Source organism: Dryobates pubescens, chromosome 4 (assembly GCF_014839835.1).
Source record: "Dryobates pubescens isolate bDryPub1 chromosome 4, bDryPub1.pri, whole genome shotgun sequence".
Taxonomy (NCBI): Eukaryota; Metazoa; Chordata; class Aves; order Piciformes; family Picidae; genus Dryobates; species Dryobates pubescens.
This window is the reverse complement of record NC_071615.1, coordinates 18,762,652-18,775,298: the sequence shown is the minus strand read 5'-3', so window position 1 is coordinate 18,775,298 and position 12,647 is coordinate 18,762,652. Positions and strand designations below refer to the sequence as shown.

The 12,647-nt window shown below is 59.6% G+C and overlaps 1 protein-coding gene across 2 annotated transcripts in view; it reads right to left on the bottom strand.

The window, feature by feature from the left end:
* The window catches only part of NTN3 (netrin 3), a 96,896-nt gene that overhangs the window by 72,514 nt on the left and 11,735 nt on the right, over positions 1 to 12,647 (bottom strand). For both annotated transcript variants that reach the window (XM_054161367.1, XM_054161366.1), the window contains exon 2: positions 10,833 to 11,828. In XM_054161367.1, coding sequence (XP_054017342.1) covers positions 10,833 to 11,799 — 967 coding nt within the window. In that variant the 5' untranslated portion in view covers positions 11,800 to 11,828. The remainder of the gene's footprint in view (positions 1 to 10,832; positions 11,829 to 12,647) is intronic.

The window sequence follows — 12,647 nt, the reverse complement described above, 5'->3', positions numbered from 1 at the left end:
AGCAGTGTTGGGGTTGTGAGCCCTGGGTGAGTGCTTGGACTCGAGGGTCTCAGAGGTGTGTGGTTCTATGTGCACAGCAAACACCCAGTGGTGCACACTTGAGTGTGCACTCACCAGCAGGTGCACACAGATGTGCCTCTGGTGGCCCTCTGGGGATTGGATGAGGGGCAATGGGTTGAAACTAGATCAAGGTCGTTGGACATGAGGAGGATGTTCTCCACAGTGAGCGTGGGGAGACATTGGAACAGGTTGCCCAGGGAGGTTGGTTGGGGATGTCTCCTCAAAGCCAGCTTGGATGAGGCCCTGGACAGCTTGGGCTGGTGGGAGGTGTCACAGAATCACCAGGGTTGGAAGAGACCTCAAAGATCACTGAGTCCAACCTGGCACCACAGAGCTCATGACTAAACCATGGCACCAAGTGCCACATCCAATCCCCTCTTGAACACCTCCAGGGATGGGGACTCCACCACCTCCCTGGGCAGCACATCCCAATGATGAATGACTCCCTCTGGGAAGAACTTTCTCCCCACCTCCAGCCTAAACTTCCCCTGGTGCAGCTTGAGACTGTGTCCTCTTGTTCTGGTGCTGGTTGCTTGAGAGAAGACACCAACCCCTTCCTGGCTACAACCTCTCTTCAGGGAGTTGTAGACAGCAATGAGGTCTCCCTGCCCATGTGAGGGTTGAACTGGATCTTGAAGGTCCCTTCCAACCCAAACCAGTCTGTGACTATGACTCCATGCTTACACCTGGGAGCCTTCAGGTTCACAGCCACTCATGGGTGTGCACACACAGCCTGCCCCCCACACCCCGCTGTGGTGCCCACGCAGCCCTGTGTGCCCCCATGAGCCCAGGGCACACCCAGTCCTCTCAGCAGCCCCAGGCAGCCCCCACCAGACTCCACGTGTGGGAGATGAAAAGGCAAAGCCAAGGCTGCTGCTGCTGCTGCTGAGGGCTCTGGCACAGGGATAATGGGAACAAGATTTCCTCTGGCTCCCCAGCCCGGCCCCCTCCCCAGCCCAGCCCCCTCCCCAGCCCTTCCACTGAGCCTGGGTGAGAGTTTTTCCAGGCATGCTGTGAAATTCATTAAGGTGTCAGCCCAGCTGTAAGTGCTGGGGCCTGGCTTGGCAGCTGGTGAAGTTGCCTCCCCTTGGCAGCAGCCTCAGCCCACGCAGATCAAATGTGCCCTCGCCCACCCCACTGCTGCGGCCTGGGGGACGTGGAGGGAAGAAAGCCAGGGCAGCCCCCAGCCCCCAGAAAGAACCCTTGAGTAGGCTGAGAGAGCTGGGGCTGTTCAGCCTGGCGCAGAGAAGGCTGCAGAGAGACCTCAGAGCAGCCTCACAGTACCTGAAGGGGCTCCAGGAGAGCTGGGGGGGGACAGTTAAGAAGGGGTTGGAGTGCCAGGACGAGGGGCAATGGTTTGAAACTGGAACAGGGCAAGGGTTAGTTTGGACATCAGGAGGAAGTTCTGCACAGTGAGGGTGGTGAGACACTAGAACAGGCTGCCCAGAGAGGTGGTTCAGGCCCCATCCCTGCAGAGATTCAAGATCAGACTCCGTGTGGCCATGAGCAGCCTGATCTAGTTGGAGGTGTCCCTGCTGAGTGCAGGGGGGTTGGATGAGATGAGCTTTGAGGGTCTCTTCCCACCCAATGCAATCTGTAACTGTGAAGCAGGTGAGTGAAAGGTTAGTGCTGGCACCACATGCTCCTACCCTGAGCTCCCCTGTGTATGAGATGAGTGTAACAACCCCATGGCAGGCATCAAAACACCCCCTGGGGTGGTGGGAGCTGCTTCTGGGGACTGCTGCCCTTTCAGTGACTGTTTTGGCCATTTGTTTTTCCTCCCTGGTGCTGGTGGAAAATAAGGACTGTGGAGATAAACTGTGACACAGGGCTCAGAACTGGGATGTGGCACCTTGGAGGGAGAACAGCAAATGCAGACTGAAGCAGCTCTGGGAGCAGCAAAGGCTGAGAGCCCTGGGGCTGAGAGCCTGCAGAAGAGCAGCCCCAGAGGGCAGCTGAGCAATGCTCAGCAAGAGCTAAAGGAGCTGTGGGGGCCAAGAGGCTGGGGCCAGGCTCTGCTGAGTGCTGCCCAGGGCCAGCACAAGGGGCAAGGGGCAGCAAGTGTCAGGCAGGAGGTTGGAGCTGAGCAGGAGGAGAAAGTTGTTTGGGGTGAGGCTGCTGGAGGCCTGGAGCAGGCTGCCCAGAGAGGTTGTGGAGTGTCCTGGTGTGGAGAGCTTCCAACCCCCCCTGGGCACTGTGCTGCTGGGCAAGCTGCTGGGTGAGCTCCAGAGCTCCCTTCCAGCCCCTCCCTGCTGGGGGTCTGTGAAATACAGCCCATGGTCCCTGGCAGCCCAGGATACTGCTGTGAAAGGGACACTGCTGTGACAGGCATGCCCACGCTCAGCCAGGCTTTGCTGGAGCCAGGAGATAGGTAGTGAGAACCCTGACATCCAGGCTGCTCTTGCACTCACCAGATAAAGGGCCAGGGACCAGCCAGGGTGGCTCATGCCACCAAGCTGAGGCACTTGTGTGTAGCTGAGCAAAGGAGAGGGGTTCAGTGGCCTCACTATTCCCTGGTACCAGCAAATGCCAGTGGGGTGACCCCAAAAGGCAGCTTTGCTGTCCCACCGAGAGTGCTTGGGGCTGCCCCCATGAGTCCCTGGCATCCTGTGGGCACTGAGAGGGGATGGCAGCCCAGAGGGGATGTGGGTGGGCAGTGGAAGAGAAAGGTCAGGTAAATTATTCGCTGCTCTTGGCGTGTCCCTCTCTGCCTCCAGTTTAATTGGTGAAAGAGTAACTGGCCAGGGCCTTTCCTCAGCCCTGCTGTGGGCTGGGGCCCTCCTGGCTGCCATGTCCCCATCATGGGGCCCCCTTCCCTGGGAACCTGCCACAAATCCTCCCAGAAGCCACCTTTGGGGAGAAACCTCCTCTTGCTGCCCAGCATCTAGCAGAGCCAGAGAGGTGATTCTGCCACTTTGCTCTGCTGAGACCTCACCTGCAGGGCTGTGTCCAGCTCTGGACCCTCAATACAGGAAGGAGACCTGGACCTGATGGAGAGGGTCCAGAGGAGGACCACAGAAATGATCAGGGGGTTGGAGCTCCTCTGCTACAAAGCTGAGGGAGCTGGGGGTGTTCAGCCTGGAGAAGGCTCCAGGGAGACCTAATAGCAGCCTTCTAGTACCTGAAGAGAACTACAAGTAGGATGAAGAGAGACTGCAAAGCCTGCAGGGACAGGCCCAGGGGCAATGGCTTCAACCTAGAGCAGAGCAGATTGAGATTGGATGTGAGGAACAAGCTCTGCACCAGGAGGCTACTGGAACACTGCAACAGATTGCCCAGGGAGGTGGCTGAGGCTTCATCCCTGGAGACAGAATAGAATAGACCAGACCAGAGCAGGTTGGAAGAGACCTTCGAGACCATCACGTCCAACCCATCATCCAACACCATCTAATCAACTAACCCATGGCACCAAGCACCCTATCAAGCACCTCCTAAACACCTCCAGTGATGGGGACTCCACCACCTGGACATGGCCATGGGCAACCTGATCTAGTGGAGGATGTCCCTGCTGACTGAAAGGGGGGTGGACTGGATGAGCTTTGGAGCTCCCTTCTGGAGCATTCTGTGACTCTCTGATTGTCCTCTCTGCCCACAGGCAGCGACGGCGCCCACCGCGAGCTGTTGCTCAACAGACTGCTGCCATCTCAGCAGGTGCCAAGCTGGGACTGTGGAGCAATGCTGCTCAGGCAACACGGGGTGGGGGGCCCTGGCTGGGCTTGAGCACGCTGGGGCAGGTGGCTGTCCCCTGCTCGTGGCTGGGGTCACAGCAGCAGGCGTGACCGTCCCCGCGCCCTCCCGGCGCAGCCACCCAGCACTAATGGGGGCAGGCAGGGCCCCCCCTGGCCCAGCTCAATGCTCACAGTGTTCCTGGCTTGCAGGCTCTGTCGGCCTCCTGTTAATCACTAATTAGAGGCTTGAATGTTCCCTGCTGTTCAGGGGGTATTAATAAGCATTTAATTACACAGTTTGGGGCTAATTAGGTGGCGGCTCGCTTCCGCTCCTGTGCAGCCTGCCCCATTAAACAATCATATGATCAATTAAACAATCACAAGATCTAATAATTTGCAATAATAGACTAATTAAAACACCCACACCTTGCAATGGATCAACCTTCTGTCCCTTTCTCTTGCTGGGGTTTGAACCCCTGCCCAGGCCTCGGCCACAACTGCTTCTCCTCTGGGATGCTGTAGATGGAGGAGCCTGGAGAGATGGCATGAAGGGGGCTTGGGGCAGGGATCTGGCACAGGATGGGCAGCACCATGTACTGGGGCACACATGTAGTGGGAGATGGAGCTGGCAGGGCAGGAGTGGGGCTCCTCACCCCTAAAAGTTCCCTGGGAATAATTAGGGAAGGGAAGGCAGCTGGCTCAGTGAAACCCTAGAGCTGCTGCTGCTGCCAACCCACAGCAGACTGGAGCTACGCCTCTGCTTTGGCTGGAGGAGAGCTCAGGCAGGGTGGTGGGGCAGGATGGGGCTGTACCTCCACCCCAGGAAAGGGAACTGAGGCCACACTGGTAGGAGTTGGAAGGGATCTCCAGACATCATCCAGCCCAAGTCCCTGCCAGAGCAGGGGCACCCAGGGCAGGTCACACAGGGACATATCCTGGTGAGTCTCAAAAGCCTCTAGAGATGGTGACTCCACCACCTCTCTGGGCAGCTTGCTCCAGGGCTCTGCCACCCTTGCAGCCAAGAAGTTCCTGCTCATGTTTAGATGGAGCTTCCCACAGTCGAGTTTGTGCTCACTGCCTCTTGTCCTGTCACTGGGGAGCACTGAGAAGTGTCTGGCCCCATCCTCCTGACACCCACCCCTTAGAGACTCCCTCAGGCTCCTCTTCTCCAGGCTAACCAGCCACAGCTCTCAGCCTCTCTTGAATGAGAGATGTTCCAGTCCCCTCAGCACCTTAGTGGCCCTCATCTTAGCTTCCTTCCTGTCCACACCAACCCTCCATCATGGAAAGGTGTCCCTAGAGTGGGGCAGGGGCTTGTACCTCTGCCTCTAAACAACAGGAGAAGAACCAGAGGCAGAGAGTCTTCCATGAGGTGCTGTGAGCTAAGAACAGGGCTGTGAGGGGCAAAGCTGTGCCACTCCAGCCTCATCCCGGGGCAGCAGGACTCAGGATGTTCAGTCAGTGCTCATCTCCTCCACCATTGTGACTGCCTCACCTCAGATGCACTGGGATGCTGCACCCCATGGGGAGCAGGTGCCCAGGCAGGGGTGGCAGGGGGATGCTGCCCTCTTGTCCACCTGCAAAAGGCATCACCTAGCCCTCACCCACCCCTGCTCTCCCTGTGGCAAATGTTGCTGGGAACCTGCTGGTTTCCAGCACAGCCTTGGGGAAGACAGTGAGGGGTACCCCACTGTGGGGGCTGCAGCAAGGGAAGGGGCTGCAGATGCTACAGCCAAAGACCACCAGCAGCAGGGATCCTGCTCCCTGGGGTAAAACAGCCTGGGGCAGCTCACTGGGAGATTCCTGAGATAATTTTTCCCTGGGAAGCACTGAGATAGAAAATAGAAAGGAAACATGAACAGGAGTCATAGAATCACAGAATGGATTGGGTTGGAAAAGCCCTTCCAGAGCATCCAATCCAAACATCAACCCAACCCCACCATGGCCATTAAACCATGGCACGAAGTGCCTTGGCCACAGGGTTCTGCAACCCCTCCAGGCATGGGGACTCCACCACCTCCCTGGGCAGCCTCTGCCAGGCCCTGACCACTCTGCCACCAAAGACATTTTGCCTCCTCTCCAACCTCACCCTCCCCTGGCACAGCTTCAGGCCATTGCCTCTCCTTCCGCCACCTGAGCCTAGGGAGCAGAGCCCAAGCCCCAGCTGGCTGCAGCCTCCTCTCAGGGAGCTGCAGAGAGCAAGGAGGTCTCCCTCAGCCTCCTCTTCTCCAGGCTCAACCCCCCCAGCTCTCTCAGCTGCTCCTCCCCAGCCCTGCTCTCTAGACCCTTCCCCAGCTCTCTTGCCCTTCTCTGGACCTGCTCCAGCTCCTCAAGGTCCTTCTCGAAGTGAGGAGCCCAAAACTGACCCCAGGATTCGAGGTGCAGCCCAGAGCAAAGGACACAGGGGGAGCAGATGGGATCCCCCCCTACACCCCATTGCACTTCAGGGATCGGTGTTTCCAGGCTCTGGCATCCCAGCTGGGTGACCAGAGCCCCCCCTCCCAGCACCGAGCCGAGCGAGCAGCAGCCAGCGAAGTCTTCCCGGGAGCGCGCAGTCCCTTCCCCGCCGAGCGCCCCGGATCAAAGCGCTCCCTGCACATTCTGCCGGTGCTCCGGGAGCGCTCCCGCCGCGGCGGCCACAATGGGAACAAGAGCTCCCGCATTCCCAGCCACTGCATCCATTACTTCCAGTGGCTGCCCTCTGCTAATCCGCTTCCCCCGGGGCCGGGGCTCTGGGGACAGCCTGCCGAGGGGTGACCGAGCTGCCCCCCGCCGCCCCGCCTGGGCAGGCAGGGACCAGCGGCGCTGGTGGGAAGGAGAGGGCAGGGAGGTTGGAACTAGATGATCCTTGAGGCCCCTTCCAACCCTAACAATTGTATGATGCCAGGTGGCACCCTGATGCATCACCTGGGGGGACAGGAGTTTGGCCATCCTGCTCCTGCTGGGCACTCTGCTGGCATTGCCCTTCACTGAGCCCGCCCTGGGCACACACGGATGGGGACAGGTCTCTCTCTCTCCCCTGTCCTTCTCTTTTCCTCCTTTGGAGCAGGGCACGTCAGGGGACACACAGAGCATTCCAGTGCTGGCAGGGCAAATTCCCCACGGGACACAGAGCCTTTTTTGGGATCCCAGCAGAGCCTCCTGTGCCCATGGGCTGATGGCATTGTTCTCTAACCACCTGGCGTGGGCCCCCGGCCCTGCAGCACCGTGCTGGCACCGTGCCCTTGTGCCAAGCCAGCAGCACGGCAGACCCACTGCAGCCATCCTGGCTGTGACAATCCCAAGCCTTCCTGCTTGCCAAAGTCACACTGATCCCTGCAAGGCTGCAGCTCAGCAACGTCCCCACAAACGCCATGGCCACCCCATGGCCGCTGTGGTGGGACCATGCCACCCTCAGACCTCAGTTATCACTGGGCTGTTTCATCTCAGCATTTCCCTGCCCCAGCCAGAGGCAGGAATTCTTGTGAGGGAAGAAAAGTTTGTGCTCATCCTGGGCTGCCTGGATGGATGTCCCAGCAGCATGATAGGGGACAGGCCATCAGTTTGTCCCCAGAGCTGGCACAGGCTCCCATGCACCATGCAGGGCACTGGGCAGCACAGAGCCAAGAGGTGACATCCCAGCATAACCTGGAACTGTGCCAGCCCCATGGCTCCACCCAGACCCACTTTATGGAATCACAGAGTCATGGAATTGTTTGGGTTGGAAAAGCCCTCCCAGGGTCATCCAGTCCAACATCAACCCAACCCCACCATGGCCACTAAACCCTGTCCCCAAGAGCCATGGCCACAGAGTTCTGGAACACCTCCAGGCATGGGGACTCCACCACCTCCCTGGGCAGCCTCTGCCAGTCCCTGACCACTCTTGCAGCAAAGAGACAAGAGCCCAAGCCCCACCTGGCTGCAGCCTCCTCACAGGGAGCTGCAGAGAGCAATGAGCCTCCTCTGCTCCACACCAAACACCCCCAGGTCCCTCAGCTGCTCCTCCCCAGCCCTCTTCTCCAGACCCTTCCCCAGCTCTGTTGCCCTTCTCTGGCCCTGCTCCAGCTCTTTAATGTCCATCTTGGAAAGAGGGGGACAAAACTGAGCCAAATATTCAAGCTGCAGCCTTCCCAGCCCAGAGGCACAATCCCTGCCCTGCTCCTGCTGCCACACCATCACTGCTCCAGGCCAGGCTGCTGCTGCCTTTCTTGCCCCCCTGGGCACCCCCTGGCTCCTCTTCAGCTGTTGGCACCCAGCACCCTCAGGGCCTTATCTGCTGGGCACTTTGCAGCCACTCTGCCCAGCCTGGAGCCTTCCTGGGGTTGCTGTGACCCAAGGGCAGGATCCAGGCCTTGGCTTCCTTAAAACCTCAGCAGTCCCCAGCCCTGACCCTCAGCCAGCACTGCCCAGCTCCTGAATCCAGCCCCCTTCCTCCTCCCCCCTCTCCAGCCCCAGGTGACAGCATCGCTATCGGCATCAGGGATCCCGGGCCACAGGACAGATTCCACCAGCCCGCAGCCCCCGGGGCTGAGCAAAGGCAACTTCCCGGGCGGCCTCTCCTTTTAATTGGTGCTAATTGGTGCGGCTGTTGGTGCGGGCTGGGGAGGTGGCTTTGTTGAAAGGCAGCCTGGGGAAGGCCGGGGGAGCTAATCCAGCTTTCAGGCGCTAAGCCCTTTGGAGGCGGCTGATGGAGAAGCTCTTTCAGGTCCCTTCAGAGAGGGCACAAAGCCCGAGAGGGGAAAGCGAGAAAGAAGGGGAGCAAAGCACCGGGCAGCACTTTCACACGCAGCTGGGGAAGGGGCTTTGTGAGAGGGGTTTGTCGCGGGGGGGGGGGGGGTTGTGTGTCTTGAAGGGAGCGTGCTGTGCCCCTGTCTCCTCTGCTCCCCCTCCACTACCTTCGCAGCCCCATCTGGCCAAAAGGTGGTGAAGCTGGGGGCAGGGATGTCCTGCAGAGTGGGACCTGCCCCCTGCCACGGACAAGGAGGATAGATCTGCAGACGCTCCCTCGCAATGAGCGCCCTCTGGTTTAACCCCTTCTGTGCCGGCAGCGTTGCCATGCTGCCAGGGCTCAGTGGAGGGACAGACGTGGCATGAGGGAGAGGCCACAGGGGAGCCAGCCCTTGGGTCCTCCTCTGGTCCCAGGGGGTCTCCGTGGGTTCACCCACCAGCTGGAGCCCTCCTTTGCCTGACCTGGAGGCAGCAGCCACAGGCAAGGTGCAGAGCTGAGGGGTGGCTTTCTGCTCTTTGCTCCAAACCTCATCTTTCTGAGCCCAAAGAGCTGGCAGCTTCCCACAGGAGGTGAGGTGCTGGGAGGCATCGGCTGCAGTGCTTGCTTTGGGTCTGCTGCCTTTCCAGCCACTCTCGGGAGAAACCCAGGGTGACACCGGCACATTACAGCCAGCAGCTGGGACCTCAACAAGACATTGATCACTGATACCAACAAGTCCCTCTGACCCCTGGCTCATCCTCTGAGCCTTCCAGGGGCTGATTAATGGGTACAGCTTTCCTTTGTCCCCACCCTGCTGCCACCTCCTGGGACCCAGGCGCTGGTCCCGGTGAAGGAAGAGCCTGCTCCCCCTTCTCCTAAAGCTGCAGGGGGCTCTGGCATCTCCCAGGCCCACCCCAAATCAAGGCAAAAAAGCAAAAACCTCCAGCAGAATCCCCCAGAAACTTGCAAGCAGGACAGCCAGGCCATGCCAGTTGGCTGGTTTGGGAATCATAGAATCAGTAAGGTTGGAAAAGACCTCAAAGATCATCAAGTCCAAGCTGTCACCCAAGACCTCCTGACTACTAAACCATGGCTCCAACTGCCACATCCAATCCCCTCTTGAACACCCTAACCACCTCCCTGGGCAGCACATTCCAACAGCTAACTCTCTCTGTGAAGAACTTTCTCCTCACCTCCAGCCTAAAATGTTTTGTTCCAATGACATTTTCAAAGGATGGAAACCTTTGCAAGGCCAAGCAAGGTAAAACCGCTGTGCCAAGCACCATTCCTAGAGCCATGGTGAACTGGGGTATCTCAAGGGCTACCTTCACCCCTGGCAGGTTCTGTTGCCTCCTCCCTGCCCCAAAGCACATCTCACACAGGAGACCTCCACCATTGCCAGTCCTGTGCCAGAGAGCTGGTTTGCTGCCTAAGGGAAATGATGGCAGCACAGGCATCCAGTGAGGGTGAGAGAGCCCTGGAGCAGGCTGCCCAGAGAGGTTGTGGAGTCTCCTTCTCTGGAGACTTTCAAAAGCCACCTGGGTGCACTCCTGCGTGGACTACCCTGGGTGACCCTGCTTTGGCAGGGGGGGCAGTGCACTCGATGGTCTCTGGAGGTCCCTTCCGAGCTCTGACGTTCTGTGATCTCACACCAAGATTTGCTGCCCAGCTGGAAGACACCAGTGGTGTTCAGAGCCTTTGGGTTCTTTGGCTCATGGTCAAACCACTGCCCCTTTGGAAGGGCACCCACAGCAGAGACAAGGCAGCTGCCTGAGCCTTCCCCAAACCTCCCAGTGAGAGGGATGCTCCTTGGCATCTCAGGACGAGCACACTCCAGCGCTTCACAGAATCAGCCAGGTTGGAAGAGACTTCCATAATCATCAAGTCCAACTGATCACCCAACCAATCAACCAGACCATGGCACTAAGTGCCTCATCCAGGCTTTTCCTAAACACCTCCAGGGACGCTGACCCCACCCCCTCCCTGGGCAGCACATTCCAATGGCCAATTACTCTTGCTGGGAAGAGCTTTCTAAGATCAAGCATAAATTTCCCCCTGCACAGCTTGAGACTGTGTCCTCTTGTTCTGGTGCTGGGTGCCTGGGAGAAGAGACCAACCCCCACCTGGCTACCACCTCCCTGCAGGGAACTGGAGAGAGCAAGAAGGTCTCCCCTGAGCCTCCTCTTCTGCAGGCTAAGCAACCCCAGCTCCCTCTGCCTCTCCCCATCCCTCCCTCTCTCCCTTCCTCCCTCCCTCCATAACCCATTTTAGGCTTTCCGCCCCAGACAAAACAAACCAAAACACAACCAACCAAAAAAACCAGCCCCAAAGACCCCAAAACATTGGCACCTCAGCTGGCTCAGACATTGCAAGCGTTTCCAAAGCCCCCGCCCCCCAAACATTTCCAGCCCCCTTACCCAGGCACTCGTTGGCTTCGCGGGCGCTGGCCCGCTGCCAGGGCCGGTCGTAGTGGAAGGGCTTGCAGCGGTCGCACTCGGGTCCCTCGGTGTTGTGCTTGCAGTCGCAGACCAGCTTCTGCTCCTTGTCGCGGAGGCAGCGCGCAGCGTGGCCGTTGCACTTGCAGCGCCCGCCCACCTGCAGCTCCCCCACCGCGTAGTAATAGGGCGTCGAGCCGGTGCCTCCCTCCTCCTCGCCGCCCTCCCGGCCGCCCAGCTCACGGAAGAGGTGCGGCCGGCTGAACACCACGCGGATGTCGGTGGCCGTCACCCAGTCCTGCAGCACGGGGCTGCTGTCGAAGTCCTGGGCGGAGGGCCGCCCGTCGAGGGTGCTGAAGGCGATGAGGCCGCCCGTCAGAGGGTAGAGGTCGGTGAGGCCGTCGGTGCAGAGGGCCTCCTGCTCGTTCTGCTTGGTGACGGTGGCTTTGCTGGGCTTGCCGTAGATCTTGCGGCACTGGGAGGAGTAGTACTGGTAGGGCACCCAGGTCTTGCCGTAGTCCATGGACTTGAGGATGGCGGTGGACTCGGGCCGGGGCGAGCAGAACTGCAGGCTGACGTAGACCACCTCGAACTTCTTGCCCAGGGAGAGGGTGAGGGTGACGTTGTGGGGCGAGTGGTGGAAGGTCTCGGAGCGCCAGCAGGTCATGTTGGAGGCGGTGTTGAGGTCGGTCAGGTAGGCGGGGGGGTGGGCGCGGCGGGGGTCCGAGGCGTCGCAGTGCCGCGTCGGGGGCTTCCCGCAGGTGCTGGAGGCTTGCACCTCCTTCCCGAAGGCGGCGTTGACAAACTCGGGGATGCAGCGGCGAGGGGCCCCGTTCTCGTCGTAGCAAGGGTCTGGGGGGGTCTGCTGGGCCACAAAGGGGTTCACCGTTTGGGAGAGGCCCAGCATAGTGGTGGTGAGGAGCAGGCGCAGGAGCTGCAGGACCTCCATCCTCCCGGGGCGAGGGCAGGGGCTCCTCCCTGGGGTGAGAGCAAAGAGAGTGAATGGCAGCGGCAGCCCCACCGGGAGCAGCGTGGCCGTGGCACAGCCCACGTGGGGAGGCTGGTAAGGGATGGGGAACACCCTCACGTCTGGCCCTTGACCTGTGCCCACTTCCCCATCCCATGTCTACTATGGCACCCTGGAAGCAGGGCAGGGAGGTGATTGCTTTGCTCTGCCTTACCCACACCAGTCCCTTGCCACTCAGCAGCAGTGAAATGCCACAGGAAATGGTGAAGGAGCTGAGCTTTGGAAGGAGGAGGATGCAATCAGGGTTGAAATCAGGGATCAGCCCTTCCCCAGCCTCTTACAAACTGTTTCAGGTCTCCCCCTGTACTCCACTCTGCTGAGACCCCACCTGGAGCACTGTGTCCAGTTCTGGAGCCTCTATTACAGGAAGGATCTGGAGGTGCTGGAAGGTGTCCAGAGAAGCACCACCAGGATGAGCAGAGGGCTGGAGCTGCTATGCTGTGAGGACAGACAGAGAGTTGGGGCTGTTCAGTCTGGAGAAGAGAAGGCTCCCAGGAGACCTCATTGTGGCCTTCCAGGATCTGAAGGAGGCTCCAAGAAAGCTGGGGAGGGACTTTGGAGGGTGTCAGGGAGGGATAGGACTGGGGGGGATGGAGCAGAACTAGAAGTGGGGAGATTGAGCTTGGCTGTGAGGAAGAAGTTGTTGCCCAGGAGGGTGGTGAGAGCCTGGCACAGGCTGCCCAGGGAGGTGGTGGAAGCCTCCTGCCTGGAGGTGTTTGCAGCCAGGCTGGAGGTGGCTGTGAGCAACCTGCTGCAGTGTGAGGTGTCCC